The sequence below is a fragment of the Mya arenaria genome, chromosome 13 (genome assembly GCF_026914265.1).
Source record: "Mya arenaria isolate MELC-2E11 chromosome 13, ASM2691426v1".
NCBI classification, from domain to species: Eukaryota; Metazoa; Mollusca; class Bivalvia; order Myida; family Myidae; genus Mya; species Mya arenaria.
The window spans coordinates 11240442-11262791 of NC_069134.1; the positions used below are offsets into that span (position 1 = coordinate 11240442).

The following is a 22350-nucleotide window of genomic DNA, read 5'->3' on the forward strand; positions in this document are numbered from 1 at the left end:
ACACTGAGCACTTTGTGCTAAGGTGAGCTAAAAAGTGGCCTTATAACAGCAATATCATATAGCTACATATTATGAAAACACAATATTTAAATTTATTTAATTCCACATTTCATTTGCCAAGTGTTCATCCTTGCCAAAGAAGTCACAAACCACTTCACATTTGCAGTGTATAAAATCAAGGATGTAAGTAAAGTTTAATTACTTTCAAAAATGAATCTTAGGGCCACTGTGTATTAGTAGAAAGTTTGTTTAGGCATCCCCAGCCTGGAAGCATGTTCATGCTGTGAGATCTAGGGCCATTATTCTTATTTTCTCACCTAGTGATATATAACTGAATTTGTTTTGAAAATTTTATTTCTTTGTACTTTTGAAATTAGTTGAACAAAAATGACAAGAATATCCAATTAGGCTTTCCAGCACGGTCCCTTAGTAAGTAGGAAGAAGGTTGAAGATTGTTTTACAAAAAAGTAGGAGAAAAAGGAGTTCCTAATGAAAAAAGTAGAATATTTTCATGTCAGTTTTAGGACATTTTTTTTTTTAAGAAAATATGCATTTCCATGCCTATTTAGACTGATTTGATTAACTTTGTGATGAAAATATGCACTGAGCAACAAATGAAAGTTGCTGAAAGTTTATAACCATCAAGCCATCTCAGAGGTTAGATTGACACAAAGTAATCAGTGAAAATATAAACAAATGAAGCGCTAAGCGATCAAAATATCATCCATTTGCACTAAGCAGTAGTCATAATTTGACAAGGAGAAGAAAACAAGAACTGTCACAGGAATGTGACAAATGCCCCAGAAAGGCCGCGTTGGACAGATTAGTTTATAACATATTTTCATGACAGACTTCCCATGCAGTTTAGAAACATTGATAGCTAACATTTTTTTAAGAGCAGAGTATGAAAACAAGATGATATTAAGTCATTGCAAGATGCCGTGTCAGTTATACTTTTAAATGAGATTGTTGGGCATTATTGAACATGATATATGTGAACACTAAACATCATGTTAGTGAAAATTTTGCTAGGCAAAACTCTTGAATGATGAGATTCAATAACTTGCACTGGATCACATTTAAGTGAATGATGTAGAAAAATGACTTAATCATGTTAACTATATTGAAATCCTGGTATCCATTATTATGATATCAATTATCAATAGTGGTAATCTTCTGGTAGTGTTCAAACTTCTTACCAAGTATGAGGTTACCGGGCCTTAGTGATTATCAGGAATTGATCTTTATCTTTGACCCACTGACCTCAACATTAAAATTTATCTGCTGCTTATGACCAACCTGCCGTAACCAAGTTTGAGGTTCCGGGCCCCAGTTCTTCAGTTTTGGACCGGAATTGGATTTTCAGCTCAAGGTCACCACGACCTTGACCTTTGACTGACAGACCTCAAAATCAATAGGGTTCATCTGCTGGTCAGTTCCAACGGTGCCTGCATTGAGATCCCTAAAGCATTCTTCAGTTATTGATCAGAAACAGATTTTCAGCTGAAAGTCACCACGGCCTTCACCTTTGATCTACTGACCCCATATTCAAAAGGGTTCATCTACTTGTCATGACCAACCTGCCTACCAAGGTCTGATTACCCAATGCTGTCACTAAGGGCCATAAAAATATTGGGCCTTTTAAGAAAGGAAGAAAAGTAGGAACACTGGAAAGCCTATTTCTCCGAGTTAGTAATTTTGTAATTAATGCAGGAGAGGTAGGTGAGTTTTAGGAAGCAGTAAAAGCTTTCCCCAATAGCTTTGTCTGTTACCCAAAGTAACATTATTACTATACACACTAATACATAGTGTTTTACCCTCAGCATCAGATTTCTCTCCAGGCTGGGGTAGATTAGTGGGGTCTTTGCTGTAGCTGTTTTTCCTACGTGGTTTTTCCCCGTTTTCCTCGTTCTTTCCTTTGATATCGGAGAACTTCGTCTCTGATGTGTCCAACTTGGGTTTGGAGTCGCAACACCCCATGGCTTGATTCTAGGGGCAGGTCACTCAGGAATGCTTCAGGTATTGATAGTCTAACATTGTAGGATTTTTTTCTGTAATAGACAAGCACATTATATAAAGATAATGTTATACGGCACACTTTAGGAATGGGACGAATCAGTAACACATACTGGTAAAAGAACAAGAGGCCCAAAAGGGCCTATGCTCTACTGGCATGGCTTTTGTGGTCATATCAATCCAGAGCATGTATGTATGGGTAAAAGGCAACAGACATATAGTTTATGTTTTGTGTTTGGGTTACCTGAAAACGTAGCACGTTCAACATCTGAGCCCAGAAAGTATTGTAAGCAGATTAGTTGCATGAACTATTTTAATATGTGCCAAGTAAAAGTCATCTGACAAAAAAAAAATGATTTTAAAATTGTACTCAAAGTTAAAATTTCTGTAGTTTTAAAAGTTAAAAAAAGTTGGTCAAAAGGTCAAAGTCAAGGGCATCCTAGGACAACATTGATCAATTTAAACAAACATTCACAATCAATTGTGCTGAGATGGATGCACGAACACACAAAAAGATTTTCAGATTTATGTTTACCAAACCTGTGAACCCTGGGTGTGGCCAGTAATGACACCAGGTGCATAACTTAAACATTCACAACCAATTTTGTTAAGATGAATGCGCAAACTACAGAGCTTCAAGCTAAAAAATGGCCTTTGGGCTTTCAACAAGAACAAGGCAGAGTAATTCACAAAATCAACTGCAGAAGCAAAAAGCAAATTGTCTCTCAAAATCCTAGACTTGCAAATTGTCTCCCTTAACTCTAGACTTGAATTTACATGTACATGTAAACTTGGCTAAAAATAGAATTCGCTCATGCAGACCTGGCTAAAAATAGAAAGCATTTCTTTAAAACTTTCATGGCCCATAATCTAGGCATTCATGGGCGGATCTTGCTGGTATTTAATAGGAACCGAGCTCTAATGGATATCTAGATACTGTACAAGTTTCATCAAGATTCAATCAAAACTGAAGACTGTATCGTGTTCACAACCAATTGTATACACAATAGCATTTTTTTATACTATCAAGGGCCATAATCTAGGCATGCATGGGCGGATCTGGCTGGTTTTCGAAAGGAACCGAGCTCTAATGGATATCTAGATACTGTACAAGTTTCATCGAGATACAATCAAAACTGAAGACTGTATCGTGTTCACAAGCAATTGTTTACAGACGCATGAACGCACGACCGCACGGACGCACGACATGACTGCACGGATGCACATACTACGTACACATTACCATCGCAATCAGAAAATAATAAAACAACTTCAAAATAGCAATTAAGCCGTACTCAAGCATTGTAGGTAGTGATAGAGGATATTGTTAACTGCTTGCTGCGTCAATGTCTTGAATAATTTTACCATAACTATGCATCATCACATAAGAACTTACAAGGGAAAAGAAATGAAAACACCTTTCCCTTTATGCAAGCCAAAAAACATACAATTGTATAGGCACCTGACATAATTATATACTGTTATGGTTAACATGCAACTCTTCACAAACAAACAAGGAACAAATTTTAGGCAGCCAAATAAAGATAAGAGATTGAAACTATTCATTTAAGTAAATTTCATATTATGACTTTATGTAAACATTCTAATTGAGGATATTACATAGAAATTTGGTTATCTCAGAGTTGGTTAGTTATGTTTAAATGATAAAACATTACATTTCTCTTCCTTCTTCCCTAACTGGTAGAGTCTCCTCTATTGCATAAACAAAGATGAAGTCATAACTAGCATATCACAAAACAAGCTCTTAAACAGCCTGCATGCCTCCCCCCCCCCCTCCCCCGACACTACTCAGCAATTATTACACAATTCGATGATGAAATAAATTTTAAAAGATTGTCAGGCAATAACCTTTTTTAAGCCCTATCAAAACTACTGCTTATTAATAGGGATGCAAACGAATAATCGATCAAACGTTTGGTATTTGAATGTCGAAATCGGTATTCGAATATTCGAAAAAAGAGTTCAATTTTCAATAAAAGAATAAAAAAACATTTTGTCTACAACACTGTTGTTGTTTATAAAGTTTGTTTGTCTTGTTTTTAGAACGATTGACCCCTAATGCCAGAGGTGTGATTGTGATGACAAACTATATACACGCGTCACATGTCATTTAGGGACATTTCGTTGGTTACTATAAAAGGTCCCCCTACTTTAAGAATAATTGGCTATGAATCAACTTTGAAACCAATGCATTGTCTTGGCTGCAAATTAAGCTGTGCAACACAGCTCAAATCGCCGTGATGATATTTAATGCCATGTCCACGCTACAATAATGCTGTTACATATATGTGCTTTAAACTGTTTTCCATGGTCCGATACAATGTTCGTGCTTTGAAATGTAAATGTATAGTATAGCATTTTAGGATATATTTCCTCTATTGTTGTACATTAGATGAGTCAAATCCACATATATTTTCGTTTTATTATTTTACTGGTCCCAGAGTTGGTTTGGGTTTCCATAGTTGTATTTAGTCAATTTAGAGGTCAATCTCAGAACGAGGAGGCTGCTCATCTGACGGAAATACCCTCCATTGGCGCAAAATGCTATTTGACTAGCAATCAATCTATTTTCACATTGTTAACAAATATAAAGGCAGCGGAATTGAAATTATTCTGTTTTCTTGTGTATTTGTTTGTTTATAATGTATTGCTTTTTTCTTCCTGAAAATGGAGAATTTCAAAGGCTCATTTGGGGACAACCAGGGTCCGCTGTGCGTACTTGCAACAAAAAAAGTAGAATAAAAATGCTCCGTCTATTACATTAGCGAATAATAATATTAGTTTACTACATCTTCTAATATATGTATTTCGGTAATCGAATATTCGAATATTTGATCGAAAGAATTACCGAATATTCGAATATCAATTTTGCCATTCGTTTGCATCCCTACTTATAAATAAAATAAACAATTCAAATGAAGCTATTGATTATTATTGCTCTTAGGTAAACCATTAAATAGCCATTAACGTATTTTTTTAATACAGCAGAAATGAATTACTGAGGAATGACTGTATATCCTGTTTCCAACATAAATGACGCAACGCCATTGGTCCAGGACTGCTCACTTGGTGACCCCATATTTTTCCATATTTGGTCACCAAATTTATATTGTACCAATGGCGTCTATTTTCTGATTCTGATGAATAAATGAAACATTAAAACATGTAAACAGGTTTTCAACATAATATATTCAAGACAGGGTTAGTAGATGACCCGAATCGAGAAAAATGGGGCGCAGGAACTATATAGATAAGGTTTCCTGTGTCCTGTATATCCCATATCGGGTCACCTACCAACCAAGTAACTTATAATACTGGAACTCGAGCGGTCTTTTTCATCTGAACCTTACTAAATGATTTAATCATAAACTGTCCAGCGTTTCCATTGGTGGAGAAATGAAATATTACACTGCATAGTGATGAAAATGAAGCAGAATAAATATTTACCTATTTTTCAAACTAAAATGTTGAATATTAAAGTAATCCTTGATAAATAAAATAACCACAAAACAGTAGTTCTATAATGAAACACTTAATCCAGAGGAGGAAGTAAAAATTTGGTACATATAAATATCCTTATCGTCACACAATCAATATGTTGAACAAGATAAAATGTGATTGATCATTTAAGAAATAGTAAACAGAAGAAAGCCTGTATGAAACGAGTCATAAATGACCAGCACATGGTATGAAAGCAATAATCATTCATGGTATTTGACAGGCTAGTGCATTTTTTTACTATGAACTGTTTATGACCCAAGGCCTGGTTACAATTACCAGCAAAAATTTCATTGACAACTAGTATTTTCAATAAACAAGCCAGTAATTTGCTAATTAATAGGTTAACTTACACAAAAACTTATTTATATAGTGGGACAAAAATGTTTGTTGAAATGCTATATTGGTAGTGGTTTCATTGACCTCTAGGATGGTCAGTATAGCATGTATAAATTTAAGATGTAATTAAGCTATGTGATGTTGACCAGGAAATGATTCACTTTATATTGTTATGTATGTTGAGATATATACACATATATGAACTGTTTTTATAGCCCATACAAATGCGGTAAGAGTGCTCATACAGGTTATAGAGCAAGGTTGGGACTTCTGCAGGCCATCACGAATTATTCTTAACAAGCAGTTTTGTGCAGTTAAACTGTTTAAAATAAATATCTCCTAGGAACAAAATATCTCCTCGGAACAATATCAATCCTAGATTTGTGATGAACCAGCCCCTAGATGCTACAATCTAATCACACTCACATCTGTTAACTATATGGAAACCATCATTTTTTTCATTACTATTTTAATATTCCAAACACTTAATACTAATCAAATCTTGCCTTTAAGATGAGTCCCAAGTCCTCCCAGCATTTAGTCATACAATCAGTACTGAGTGACGTCCTAAAACTCAAGTGTTATTCAACCACTAACAATCACTCTTCATATGTGCTTGCTCTATAAAGGTCAAAGTATTTAGTTTTCCGGTTCAATACAATTCTTTTTCAAACCTTTCCATACCAATTCAAGCATAAAGCAGTTTAGTTATTTTTAGAAATTTACTATGCCAAGAAATAATTTGGAACATTTTTTACATAAAAGAAATTAAAACATCAAAGACTATTATATTTGTTTGTGAATACAAAATTGTTTATATTTAACAAAATATTAACAATAATATTTGAAAAACTATGTTACATTCACATCCAGTTTACTGATTTTACTGGGGGAAAAAATCAAAATAATCCATTTTATATTCTTTGTATATAAGAGGAAGAGAAAGACATATAAGAGAAAAGAAATTGTTCGGTATAAGAACGCAATAAATATCACAATTTACTCATGTAATACAGCTCTTGGTGCTCACACAGTGTAATATATTATATTAAACATATTTTAATACACTTGTACATTCTGTGTCTTAGCATAATACACATATCGCACATGGTATAAAATAAATGATAAAATCTCACCATTAACTGATGTAATCCAAAATTATGACGTTTTCATTTAACTATTATAGAATATTCCTTGAAGACACAATATTTTTAATCGAAATCAACCAAAATATCGAAATCAAATAGCTTAACAGTTTTATATATTCACTCTTCTGCTTTTTTCAAATTATTGTTATCTTTAAACAAACTTGCTAACATACAACTCCCCCTAAAGATTAAATTTGCATTTAAAACACTCCAGCCGCTCCAAATACAAGCACAGCAATGAAAAATAACGCTTAAACCAGGAAGTTGGGAAATGCCCATCGCAATTTAAACCCGTTAAGTGAAGTTATAAGTATGGCAAATAATAGTACTCCTTTGTATATATTTGTAGATATATCATTATGGTGTACAGTTACAAGATCAATCTTTTTTAATGATAATATATCAAAATTATACAAAGACAGTACTTACTATTTCTTTCTGATTGTACTTTTTAAATATAAACAAGACCTGTCAGTAGACAGCGCGCTCGACTATTCTCAGTGATTGACAATATAAAATAATATCCATTCTGGAGGATATTGTTAAAGTGTAGTTAATAACAGGAACTTGTAAATAGAAAAGAGTGTAAAAAAAAAAGTGCTTGTTGAATGGTCAACAGTAAGAACATTATAATAAGATAATAGAAATTAAGGCATGTTGTATTATTAGAAAAACATGTACAAGTATACATAAAATAAAATTTTGGAAAATATTTGAGGTGGTACGCAAACTTTAACGTAAATTCTAAGTCGAAAAAGGGGCATAATTCTGTCAAAATGCTTGATAGAGTTACCTCCTCCAGTGTATAGGTTGGGGACATGATGGTTAACAAGTGTGCAAAGTTTCAAAGCCAGATGTCAATAGACTTTGAAAATATTTGAGGTGATACACAAGCTTTAACGTAAATTCTAAGTAGAAAAAGGGGCATAATTCTGTCAAATGCTTGATATAGTGACTTCCTTCTGTGTACAGGTTGGGGGCATGATGGTGAACAAGCGTGCGAAGTTTCAAAGCCAGATGTCAATGGCCTTTGAAAATATTTGAGGTGGTACGCAAACTTTAACCTAAATTCTAAGTAGAAAAAGGGGCATAATTTGGTCAAAATGCTTGATAAAGTTACCTCCTCCTGTGTACAGTTTGGGGGCATGATGGCGAACAATGTCAATGGCCTTTGAAAATATTTGAGGTGGTACGCAAACTTTAACATAAGTGGTAATAGTTAAGCTAAAAACCTTCACTCTTAACTTCCAGAAACAAGAGCTGTCGTAAGACAGCGCGCTCGACTTCGCCGCTTTGACTTAGAAGTGAATACAATAACAATGTAATATAACCAAGTTTGGTCTATTTATGTCAAACCTAACTAAAATTATTCAATACATAAGGTGACTGATGCTGCCCTCCCACCACCCGAAAAATGACGCAAGTCATTCAAAACTTGATTTCCCATTATGAAAATGTGGTAAAGAATATACAAATACGCCTTTCAAAAGAAATTTAAATAAAATGAAAAAAAAAATAAAAAAAATTCAAGGGCCATATTGTATAGCCCTTCTTGTTTTCCCTTGGTAAAAAACTGGTTAAGAATGTAAAAATGTGCCTGTCAAAAGAAATTAAAAAAAACAATAAAAAAAAAACAAAGGACATAATTTGTATTTAGGGTTAAAATGGAGTTATGTTTCTTGTTGTAAGATGGTCGTTAATAATTTTGAATTTTATTAAGTGCATTGAATAAAAGGTATAGAAGTATTTTTATTAAAATCCCAACTTGCCTTTAACTTTCACTTGCCTAAAACTTTAACCTAAGTCAATCAGGGGCCATAACTTGTAACATGAGTGGATATGGAGTTATGTAACCTCATTGGGTGATGGTCCTGAACAATTGTGTGAAGTATTAAGTCAATTGAATGAAGGGTATAGAAGTTATTAATAAATATCCCAACCTGCCCTAAAACTTTAACCTAAGTTCCATAATCAATCAGGGAACATAATTTGTATAAAAGATAATATGGAGTTATCTAACCTCATTATGTGATGGCTCTGAACAACTGTGTGAAGTATTATGTCAATTGAATGAATGGTTTTTGAAATTTAAGTGTAAATCCCAACTTGCCCTAAAACTTTAACCTTCCCTAAAACTTTAAGCTAAGTCAATCAGGGGCCATAACTTGTATTAAGGATAATATGGAGTTATGTAACCTCATTGTGTGATGATCCTGAACAACTGTGTGAAGTATTCAGTCAATTGAACAAAGGGTATAGAAGTTATTTATAAATATCCCAACCTGCCCTAAAACTTTAACCTAAGTTTCATAGTCAATCAGGGGCCATAATCTGTGTAAAGAATAATATGGAATAATCTAACCTCATCATGTGATGGCCCTGAACAACTGCGTGAAGTATTAGGTCAATTGAATCAAAGGTTTTGGACTTATAAGTGAAAATCCCAACTTGCCCTAAAACTTTAACCGGACGCCGACACTGGGGCGAGTAGTATAGCCCACCTATTTTTCGGATAGTCGAGCTAAAAATGCAATTTGTTCAATGAAATGCTTTTCATTGGCACAATTATATAGCACCTTTTCAGGATGCTGATGTCATTCTTATACAGTAATCCCATACCCTATCGTAAATGTTAGGTGCAAATGATATATTTCACATGATAATCAATAGGTCATGTGATGCATTTTCAGGCAAAAAAAGATCATACTAGCTATTCATAGTTGTACATGTATCTGTTTTGTGTGGGCTCGATCTTAGTAGATAACAGATAAACTTGAGTTGGTTTTAAATTTAAAAAAGAAGAAGATGTCAAACTCAATTGTTCTCAAAAGTCAGTTGTTCTGGACAGATTCAACAATCATTGGGTAGTAGGTATTTTTCACAACTTGCATGACTTCAGAGGTGGATAATGTTCTATCAAAAATATACACATCCAGCATGTTTAATAGGACATTTGCGGTATATAATAAAACACAGGTTTATTTATGATTGTCAGGTTTTCAGAGATGGATTCTTTTATCAAAAAGATACACATCCAGCATGTTTAATAGGACATTTACGGTATATACTAATACATAGGTTTATTTATGATTGTCTGGTATACAGAGATGGATTGTTTTATCAAACCATGAAACTTGCATGCTGTAAAATAAATAAATCAGGAATTGGATTAAAAAGGAAGCATTTAATAGAAAATTAAGGGTATATCATTATGGAACTAGATGGCAAAGATTCCAACTCCCTGAAAAAATACACATAAAAATGTCATAAAAGTACACATGCTCTGATGAAACTGTTTACATATGTACATGTACATAGGATCATACCCCAGGGTCACAAACTGGCTGACCCTGCATAACATTGCAATCATTAATTAAATTATTTCAATTAACTGTCACTCCTTAGTTACGCTAACTTGAATGAATATTTCCTGTGTGAAGTAGTGAGTATAATTATATTATAGTACAAATATCTTCCCAAGATAATTTCAACTTATTAATTAATGCTATTTACAATAGATGTCTACTTTTATATAATGTAAATATGATTGCAAATTTTGACAATTTGGAAACAAAATTTTAGTATTTGTTTAAATCAATAAAATCCTTCATATTGAAAGAAGCGCTTCATTGTTTACAAAATATAATATTTGATAGTTTCCATTGTGCTGTATGTTGCAGGCTGAAATTTGATCTGTGTTTATTTTTAAATAAATTGTATACATACAGAAAAGCCTTATCCATGCTATTATCGATTTCAACAGTTGAGAAAAGAAACATGAAAAAACACTGCTCTATTCTGGGCATTTAAAGTGTTTGATAACTTGTTTCATTCACCCTTGCGGAAATTCTTTGAACTCATCCAGAAGTTCCAAATTCTTATATTTCAGGATTTCAATGATTTCATAGAAAGAAATTCCTTTAATGAAAACTATTCCCAAAATTCATGATTACACAACTATGATGATAGAATTAGTCAAGTTATAGTCATAGTTATATGGTAAAATGAACAGCACCTACCCGTTTGTTTTCGAAATAGTTTTCAGTAAGGTTAAGGTAGTTCTCGTAGAGTTTTGTTTCCACACCAAGTATGCATAACCAGCATAATGTCCAATGAATGATAAACATAGCAACTGTTGTATTCATTCCAAAAGCGTTACCTTTTTATATTACTTCAAGCGCAAAACATACTCGATAGCGCCACCAATAGGGCAACAGCGCCACCACTTTTACCAATATGTGCATTTTTCCTTTTTAAGAAGTGCTTATCAATTTTGTTGTGTTCCGGCATAGGTACTATACATAACAGTTATGTTTGCATGCGTGAGAATGTTCATACGGGGTGTGTAAGCACCGAAATGTACTTGCTATGCAATCAGATCTCAAAATATGCACAGTCCGATTCGGGAGAAAAGCTCCTGACACCACAGTTTGCACAATATTGAAACGAAATAGTAACCAGCCTACAGTAAAAGTGTTCTTACACGGTACCACATTCTCTGATTTTCAAAATGTGTCCGTTAAATGAAATTATCAAATAAAATATAAATCATACTCACGTTTGTTCATGTAAACATAGAGCACAGCTCCACCACGGAAGTGTCGACAGCTCTTTTTCTTTGCACCACCGTAAAGTGGTGGAGCTGGCGTTTAGAGGCCGTGTATTTGGTCTGATAACTTTTGTAGTTAAGCAACAGAAACAGAACAAGATTTACTTCCCTTAAATACAATGATTTATAGGAATCTAACAAGTCCTGGAAAAGAGTCAGTCATTAGGTCTGACATCATCTGAAATTTTGTCAGCCTGAATGAAAAAGTTAAGTCTGACAAATAACTTCTAAAATTAATTGATATAAGATCCAAGCTGTTAAGTCTGTGTTCCAGTCACCACTTGCAGGACCTCACAATACTTATTTCAGGACTGTATTACAACTTCAGGATCAAAAATAATTTCTTACGATTTTTAATCTGATTAATAGAGCTCTTGGTATTTTTCAAACTATTTTGAATTTTGCCATTAATTGGACAACAAAATCAATTAACAGAATGATGATTATTTACCAACTGATGATAAAATATTAAAAACTTTTAGATTAAATTTGATCAAGTTCAAAATAAACTACCGGTAGTACAAATTGAACATTGTTGGTTTTGTATTTTCCCTCCTCATGGAGGGGGGGGGGATGATTGTGTGCTTTTTCCCTCCTCATGGGTGGGGAGATGATTGTGTGCTATGTAACCCTCACATACCTGAAAGTCTTTATCTTTACACTTTGTTAAGGATAGAGTGAAATAGCAAAACGGCCATATTTGTATTCAATCTTTTAAAAGGCAAACACAATAAATGCGGCATAGCCTGATTTTAGGCCTCCTGACATAATCACTGTAAAGGAAATAATCATTTATAGAAAATGACTAAGTTAAGGAATTAACGTGTTTTTATTTATATCAAACACTTCTTTCTTTAAGAGGACTGTCATTGGCGTATCATTTCTTGATGATTTACTTAACTCACATTTCCATAACATTAACAACCACAGTTATCATACTTAGTTTTTTTAACTGCACTCAAAGTGTCTTTATAAAACGGCTCAATCGATGAATAATAATAAGATGATTCATCAAACATCTATTTACTTATGTTCCATAAAGGTCCATGTTAGGATAAACCTAAACTGACAAGCTTACTTACATCAATTTTAGAACGCAAAATGCCCAATGAATAGTCTTGCTTGTAAACGTGTATTTTTTGCAACTTTAGAGATAACATCAAGAATTTTTCAATTTTGCTTCCTGTCATTTAACTGAAGAACCCAATGTAAATGTATGGCCAAAAATCATGTGCTGCTGCTCATATGAGATGGGGGTTAAGTTCATATAAACAGCTGCGTCAGAGCCTTTGATGTTTTTTTTTTGGGCGACTCTACGCTATGATAAGGAGAACATACTGATGTCCAAATGTTAAAAAAGTTTCCCTAATGCACATAATGCACCAGTTAATTGTAACCACGCCCCCCCCCCCCCCCACCAGGTCTGGAGAATAGCGGGGACTTTGACTTTTGGTCCAGCCAAGCCCGGTTAAGATCTGGGGGGACAAACTTTTGTAAAATCCCTGCCAAATGCCCCCGCACCCCAGGGACTCTAAGTAAGGCCATTTTGGACAAAGATAAAACAACCGCATTCATCGGCACTGCGGGGCCACCTGAAAGGTAAAAACATGGCCCATTTCCCAGGCTATCCCCGGACCTGGGGGGCCGTGGTTACAATTGACTGGTGAATTATGTGTGTTAGGGGAACTTATTTTTACTTAATATTGCGGTGGGTACTGAATATCAAAACAACAGAAATAATTATGTCAGATTGTTTGGCCAGAACTGATGTTTAAAAATCATTTTGGACTGCTTTTTCGTTACTTTTTGATCCAAAAGCGACATTCAAAACAGAATTTCATATCAAACAGTGAGACAAATTCCGTTTTTCAACAGTATGAACATTGAAGTGCAGAAAAAATATCGAAGACACACATATTTAGTAAACATAAATAAAAAATGTATTTGATTAAAACAAGTGTTTCTACAATTGATAAATATGCAGTTAATAGTAATAATTACCTTTATTAAAACTTCCTCTTTCTTTTCCTAACTTTTCAACTTTTTCAAGGAAGTAAAATTTACTTGTCACAACGATTGGTTTCCTGCACTGACAGAAGAAGTAAAATAAGGCCGGGTCCAAGCAATTAAAAGTCAGTTTATCAAAGGGAAGCAACTTGAATGAAATTTAATCTGTATAAAATAGCGCGAAAATTTGAATAATGAGATTTTGAGTAGTTTGTATATATATATATATATATATATATATATATATATATATATATATATATATATATATATATATATATATATATGTAATGTAGAAATTAAATAACATGAGTGGCCAGTCAGTATCGAATGTATTAAACAAGTTTTCTTACATTGTCAGGCGCGTTCTTGAAGCATTTTGAAATGTACGTCTACATAATTATATCTGAGTGAACCTTCGACATATGAAGGCCTTTCTTTGCTTTATCGAAACTTTTTATATGATATTGGAATTCAGTAATGAAAAAAAGAACAATTTGAACAGTCTGAGAGCTCAAGTTCAATGAAATTACAATCAGCTGTCATCAATGGTCGATTTCAATATCTAAGCGGTTGTAATTTCGGGAGAGCCAACATTGATTGCGTACTGCCTCTGAATCGGTGCACTAGAAAAGATGTTCATTTTAACAAAAATGTAGTGTCGAAAAGTAAGAGAAAAAATAAGCAGAAATACAACAGAGGAATTAAAAAATCAAATAACATAATAATGCAACACAGATCCAGGAAGATAATAAATGAAGGTGAACTGTAAACTTGCAAACGGAAAATACACGTACATGTAGGTATATCCACTAAACTTTAACAACGACTTTATCTCGGTATTCACACATAGAAATAATGAAATACGGCACTAAACACAGAAATCAACAAAAATTAATAAAAATCGTTGCCAACCTTGATTATAGCCAAAGCTATAAACGACATAAATCAAAGAAAAGCTCAAGGGCCGAAAAAAATTCGCCATAGAGTCGTGATGACAGACAGAGAGACAGACAGGCAGGTGTCAGAGGTAGGCAGTTACCGTAAGTAGGCAGGCAGGCATGTCCCATAGGCAGGCAGGTAATGCAGGTATCGTAGATAGGTAGGTAAGGCAAATACCGTAGGTGGGTACCGTAGGGTAGGGTAGGGTAGGGTGGGGTGGGGTGGGGTGGGGTGGGGTAGGGTAGGGTAGGGTAGGGTAGGGTAGGGTAGGGTAGGGTAGGGTAGGGTAGCAAGCGCCGTAGGCAGTTAGGTAGGCAGACAGGTATGTTAGATAAGTTAGATATGTATCCCATAGGTAGGCAGGTATCGTAGATAGATATGTAAGGCAGCAAGGCATGTACCGTATATAGATAGGTCAGGTAGGCAGGCAGACAGGCAGGTATGTAGATGTTAAATATGGGAGGAATCTGGCATTGTGTTATGACATAGGTGCAATAGAGATATAGACTTTGATTGTAGTTTCTTTGCTAGTGTTTCGTAGGTTGCGCCTTGAATGTTACTGGTGTGGGCAGTCATGAAGGATACTACCCCAGCTAAAACAAAACGTATGTTAGGGCAACGTTGCTATAGGTGTGTAAAAGAATCACATCGCAACGACGTTTCGACAACGTTATGAAATGAATTTCAGATGGAGTTTTAAAGATTATTTTAGGTTATCAATCATTAAAAAAACACACGAAAAGTATAGCGATCGTCGAATTGTATGGCTTTATTATATTTTCCCAAAACATGTTTTAAAACGTTGCATCAATATTGATGCTGTGACAACGTTATAACAACGTTATTGTGATACCCATGTATGCTTTTCTAGGTGTATCATATATCGAACGCCAAATGTACAAAAACACAAATATTTGAAGAGCTCTTCAAATAATTATAGACGTTTTCAAATAATCCGAGACCTCTTCTGATTATTTAAAGACCTCTTCAACTCAATTGAATACCTCTTCAATTGAATTGAACAGAACTCTAATGATACGATACGATACGCTCATTGCATTAAACATTATACAATGTTTATAAACAAATAAATCAATGAGTGGAAAAAGTTCACAAACACACTTTCTGGAGCTGATGGTTGAAATGTTATAGCATCCTATTATAGTGAGTATGCGTGTGTATATGGAAGTACAAAACAAATCTGCATGATTATAACAATTGTCGTGTGCATTATTCAATATAAATAATGTGATTTGTAAATCATTAAATATCACCCTCTCTTAGATGGTTACCAACGAAATATCTTGCTAGATTGTAGTATCTTTTTTGAGTTGCAATTCAGAAGGTATGGGTTAAAAAACTAAAATCTTAGTTCCCTATATGTTGGGCATACGAGAAGAAAGTGAAACTCAGATTATACCTGATTCATGTTGCATAAGACACACTTTTGTTTCATTTATATCTGTATTAGTATATCTGCCCGTCTCAATCGCTAGTTTATGAGCAGAAAATAGAAATCTTGAGAGAACAATACGAAATTTATTTTCATCGATAATATGTAAGTATATTTCTCTATTGAAAGTGTGTATAAATAAGGCGTATGTTCTTAATTTTGGTGAATTGTTTGTGCCTGCTTTGATAATATCTATCTATTCTCTTTTGTACATTCTCTAACGTGTAATTATCAATATCTTTTCCTAACCAAATATCCGAAAAATGATGATCATTTAAAATAGTTTTGACTTGAGTGGCCCAGTTTTCATTTCCATGTTTCATTATTTTATTGTTTGAATCGTCTGCTCTTAATACTTTTTGATTAGATTATTGTCTTTGAAGTAACTTTCTTTTTGAGTTAATTGATTTTACTTTGTGCTGACATTGATACTCTCCCAAGTTCACCATATAGAGGAATTTATGAATACATTTTGGCTAAAATGTTGATAAGAGTTATTCCCCTATAATGTTTTTTGCATCATTCACATCACCCTTCTTAAATATTCGTGTGATAATGCCTGTTCCCACTTCCTGGGGATACTCCTGGATAAAAATGATTCGATTGTACTTTAAAAAAACAAACATGTTTCATTGAGGCTTAAAAAAATCCTCCGTTAAGTGATCAATGCCAGGGCTTTTGTAATTATTTTGAAATGAAACTGCCTGTTTTATTTCCGTTCCATTTATTTCTGCACCAAGTAAATCAACGTTAATTTTATTATAGTTTGATTTGCGGCATGGTCATAATTTTTGGCGGATTGGCCAAACATATCTTTGAAATGGCTATATATATCAGCAATAGTTAGAGAATCAGCACAATCCTTGTTTTTACGAGATGTTGATTTTATTTTGACTTCCAAAATTGTCGAGGCCAGAGTGTTTTTAATTATTCCTCCTTGTCTACGGTATTTAATATAAGCCTTCTTGTTTTGTTTTATTATATTAAGACCGGGCCCGAAAATTTCTGTTTTCGATGGTTTTATCCCTATTGTATTCATTGCGAAGACGTTTGAAATATTTTTAGTCTTCGAAGCAGTCCTAGAATAGCAAACCATTTTTTTATTTGTTTGTTAATATTTGCTATTCTAAGAATTTCCCACCGTTTTTCCAAATACAGGTATAGGTTCAGCTTTAGTTAACAAAAAGGTTCAATACGTTGTTTATCGGCTATGTGATCAGTGATGCAGCAAGTTGCTGTATTAAGTCACTTCTACTCATGAGTTGACAAAAAGGGACTTTCGTACTTGCAGTATTTGATATCTGTCCATTGATGTCCAACGGTCACTGCCCGATATCTTTCACACTTCATATAAAAAACATATAAAGAATACAATCAATCAGGCTGCGATCCCGGTTATTAGGGATAAAACCAAATCTGAGCTATTTATCGAAAATATTGATGACACTAAAATGTGATCAATTGATAACAATGTACAATGTAACGCTAGAAGATATTGATACCATTACAAATGAACTATCAGCAAAAAAATTTGACGGTGTAAAATTGTCTTTTCACACGAGGAGGGAAAAATACAAATAAAAAAACAGCGCCAACAACACAATGCATAATTGGTACCATAAAAAAGTAAAAAAGCTAGACAGAAATTCATCGAGCAAAAAATATAATTACAAATTAACTTAGAATCATAAGAACTTACAATCATTAAAAAGAGAAAGTAAAGAGTTTAAGAAAACTCTTAATTCAACATTTTAAAATTATAAAATTGATGATGTTAAAAAAACGTATGAAATTTCAACCAAAAGATCCAAAGCAATTCTGGAAAATATTAAATGGTAAAGGCAATAATGTTGTAGCATCATTAAAAGACCTATACAATCATTTCAAAATTGTAACTGTAACTATTGTTAACGCTGAAAGAAACACAAATCAAAACCCACTTTTTGAGAAACCGGAGCATTTTAATAGTATTCTTAACGCCCCAATAACTAAGGAAGAAATACGAAAAGTTGTTAAAGAATTGTAAATGGTAAGGCTGGGGGTACGATACTACTAAACGAACCCATAGCATCTACTTTAAATCTGTTTCAAAATAGATATGTAAAACTATTCAAAACCGTGTTAGATAGTGGTTATGTCCCTGAATCATGGGCAAATGGAATTGTTCAACCAATATTTAAAATAAACGTGTCCCATTAGGCGCAGACAATTATAGGCCGGCCGCATTTTTAAGTTATTCACCGCTGTTTTAAATAAACGTCTACAAGTTTTTGCTGACAAAAAAAGAGCGTATGCGTAAATGACGTTCAAGCTGGACTTCGCTCAAACTGTTTAAATACAAATATTAAGAGTAAAAAAGAAGACATTATTCTGTGCGTTTATTGACCTTAAAGCCGCATTTGACTCTGTCTGGCATTTTCGTTTTTGGTCAAAATTTATTTCATATACGATTGGCGGTGAATTTCTAAAAGTAAAAAAAAAACATGTATAATTCTATTAAATCTTGTGTTAGGGTTAATGGTGAGTCATCTAACTATTTTGAAGGTAATATAGGGGTCAGTCAAGGAGAAACTCTTTCTCCGATGTTATTTTCCATTTTCCTGAACGACCTTCACGAGTTTTAAAACACTAAAGGAATAAATAGCATCGAAATTGGTTTAAATCAGTAATTGTGATATATAAAAATATTTATACTTTTATGTGCTGATGAATCAGCCATTGTCTGTGTAACAAATGATTGCAAAAGTATCTATATCATAACTACTATCTAACACGGAAATTAAAAGTTAATACATGTATTGATAAAAAAATGATTGAAATATTCTCATCTGGTAGAATGTCGAATCACACTTTTCAATTTGGTTATATGGATTTAGAGACTGTAAAAGGTTACATATTGGAATATATGTTAGTCGTTCTGGATCATATCTTTCTTCCAAAAACATATTGCAAAACAAGCTACGAAAGCAATGTAGTGCCTTATTAAAATGCTAAATGATTATACCAACGTTTTTATATGCAAATGGACTTGTTTAATAAGCCACTCAAACGAATACACGTGTACTTCTGTATAGATGTGAAGTATGAGGATTTTGAAACTTATGTTATGGTGTATGGTGAGACTGGATTATTATCTATTTGAACCGACATAGAAACAGAGATGATTAAAGTAGAACTGAACTGATATTTGACATCTTATTATAAGTTATAATTTATAACATAACGATAGAAAAGATTGTCTGGAATTTGGTTATCACGTGATATTACCGATTAGGTATATAGCTTAAATATTCCAATCGTTTAGGGTAAGCATTCGAAGCACAGTGAATACAACACTGGTATGCAATTTTGGCGGGACCGGTTCAAACCCGGTCTCCGACTCGATTTTTTTACATTTTGATATTTTTTTTTACAATTATGATATCAAAGGTTAAACCATTTTATTAAATAATTGTCCAGAGATTCGTTACAGAAAAAAAATAATTTGGTGCCAATCTGGTGTACAGTCCCTTAAAAAGCCTAGTTTAAAGGCATAGTTTAAGGAATTTTTGGGATGATAATCCCCTGCTGTACATATTCTGCTAATTGCACTGATGTCACGGTAGGGGCCAACTTCCTGTTTATTTGTTTATTGGCTGAAAGCCATTTAGGGTCCATTTCTATAATAAAACATCCAAAACTGCACAACATGATATTCAGATAGGATATCTGATAAGGCAATTAGACAATTAGATTAACTGAGATCAGTACAAAGAGGTTGTGTACAATACAAGGTTCTGAGTGTGTGTGTGTGTGTGTGTGGGGGGGGGGGGTCACTTATAGAAGGATAAAACTAGACCTTTAAGGAATGTTTTGCATGACAATCCCCTGCTGTGCATCTCCTGCAATTAGGCAATTAGATTAAGATCAATACACTTTGTTTTTTGTTTTTGTTTTTTGTGGGTTTGTTTTTGGTGTGTGTGGGGGGGGGGGGGGGGCGTCACATATAGAAGCATTAAACTAGGCCTTTAAAGGAAGAAACATAACCGAGATGTGTATTTGTCACAGAAATATTTTAATTGTGCACTGATTAGATGTCAATACGATTTGATAGCTGATTGCACATCTATTTCCAATTCGGATACATGACGTAAGGTCCAATTGCCATTAGACAGCGGACCCCTTAACTGTCTATCATAGATACTTCACGCGCATAGGGCAGAGTGATCTATGAAAATAGACGACTTTACCAAATCATGTAGATCGACAAAATGCTTTCCACTGAAAATAATGTTGTTTTTTTTCACCGTCAAACCTGCTCTACATGATATGGAGCTACAGTAAATATGGTAAATCCTCGATTGTCATTGGTCCACAAATATGTGCGAACATTTGGCGTTCCATTCTCATAGTATTACTAACCATGACTTTCCACAGTAATGTGCAGCATTGGATATACTAATCCAGCACATATAGGTGCAATGCAGTCCAAACATGGGGGACGATCCATGCCATGCCTTCAGCGCTTTGATTCTGTTGTGTGTCGACAACGATTTATTTAGTCAATACAATCGGAACTCCTCGGTTGAAGTCAATATAGACAGAAGAGTTAACTCCCTTTAAATTTACGTCACACCCGAGTTGAGTATCAAAAATATGCAAAATATGTAGGTAAATTTTATCATTGTGTTCACTTCTGTGTAAACATTAACTAAAAAAAATGCTATATTATGTTTCTATCTTCAAATAAACGCTTATTACCAGGTTGTCATAAATTAAATAAAGGATAATTTCATATTGTTTTTGAAAAGGTAGCTCAATTTCCGCCATTTGCTAAGTTTCCTATGTTTTGTTTACAAACGTTATATCAAAGAAGTCGTTTGTAATCATTAAGACCTGTATATTGCTTCTTCAAAATATGATTTTAAACACGTTAAACAAAAGCAGTTTTGAATTAGGTTTGTCAAAAAATGCAGTCAATTTGAACCAGTGAACTTGTTCTAAAAATAACTTTCTTGTTTTACAAAACATTAGAACCACTTGCAGTGGTTTAAGTACATGGTAGCCACAATAATGCGCATTAAGGGAACTTTTTTCAACATTTGGACATTCATTATGTTCCCGGTAGAGTCGCCAAAACAAAAATTGTCAAATTCTGAAGCAGCTGCTTATATGGACTAAGGACATGGCTGCTCTAAATTGCATTGATTAAGTCTTGTACATCAAATATTCAAAAATCATTGACCCAAACTTATTGTTTTATCCATGTGACAGAGCAGATTGGGTAACACCTTCTATTTCCATAAGAAACTGTAAGCCATTATATGAATCATAATATTGTTCATACAAGACACATGTTCCAGGGTTTCTGCCAGGACCCTTCCGCTGGCAAGGCTAATTACTAGTCTAAAATAATAGACTTGTTATAATCCCTAATGTCTAAACGGGTTTGTGCAAAAACCGGAGGTGTTTGAAAAATATTGAAATTGTATTAAATTTTATGGTTGAAATGGATACTAAAGGTTTTTATTCATATTTTACCATGGAAGTGCAAAGCTATTTTGCACAAAACAAACATTTAATGCATTAAAACACATTATTTACCTTTCTAATAAAACGAAAGTTGACTGACACAGACAACAATTATGCCAAGCGGAACAACTAGACCCAATCGTAATAACTCGGCCACCTCCGACAAGCTTCGAGATAGACCTCGTAAATACAATCATAACAATTTAGTCATGGCTGAAATGTTCGGATTGTTGTAAAATTGTGAACTGCAGCCTTGCAGGTACCCTTCATGTATATATCGTTATGTTTTGAAAGAATGAAATGAAGGAAAAAGGCAAACTCATAATTATTTGTTAGATATTTATTTTTTGTGTACGGAACTAATATAAAATAACATTAGCTGGTAATATTTCTTGTTTTCATGATATTTTATTGAAGCAATATGCTTAAACCTGGAATCCCGATCAGAATAACTACCCACTTTTCGTACAAAACAATTTGTACGTGAAGTATTTGCCATATCAAAAATACTAAAAAAAATCTGTCAACGTACAATTATTTGGACTAGACTAATTACCATCACGCGTTAATTGTGCCTACATGCTTTAATTTCCGCAGCAACAAGCCGTATCATAACATTATCATCAATTTGGACAATTCATTTGTTTTTGCTGCAATTGAAACGGCTTCAAAAGACTCATTTGCAATCCCTTATTCTTTAGCCGACCGCCTTTAAATTTATGAGCTGTTGCAGTTTAAATACACCCAAGTATAATCTCCTTACATGAAAAGGTAAAGGTCGAGGTTGTAGCCATAATTTTGAATAT

At 33.9% G+C, this 22350-nt stretch overlaps 2 protein-coding genes across 11 annotated transcripts in view; one reads left to right on the forward strand and one right to left on the reverse strand.

The window, feature by feature from the left end:
* LOC128214102 (tyrosine-protein kinase SRK2-like) overlaps window positions 1-13742 on the reverse strand; it is a 38832-nt gene extending 25090 nt beyond the window's left edge. For 3 of the 8 annotated variants that reach the window (XM_052920359.1, XM_052920361.1, XM_052920357.1), the window contains exons 1-2: window positions 7011-7260; window positions 1818-2051 (exon numbers count right to left, since the gene is read on the reverse strand). In XM_052920359.1, coding sequence (XP_052776319.1) covers window positions 1818-1980 — 163 coding nt within the window. In that variant the 5' untranslated portion in view covers window positions 1981-2051; window positions 7011-7260. Of the gene's footprint in view, window positions 1-1817; window positions 2052-7010; window positions 7262-13632 lie in introns of those variants that run through there. The other 5 variants (XM_052920360.1, XM_052920362.1, XM_052920363.1 and 2 more) reach the window with 3 other exon arrangements.
* Window positions 13743-20602: 6860 nt separating this feature from the next.
* Window positions 20603-22350, forward strand: part of LOC128213365 (rho-associated protein kinase 1-like) — a 42370-nt gene continuing 40622 nt past the window's right edge. For 2 of the 3 annotated variants that reach the window (XM_052919010.1, XM_052919012.1), the window contains exon 1: window positions 20603-20679. The gene's annotated coding sequence lies outside the window, so the exon portion shown is untranslated. Of the gene's footprint in view, window positions 20684-22350 lie in introns of all 3 variants that reach the window. The other variant, XM_052919011.1, reaches the window with a different exon arrangement.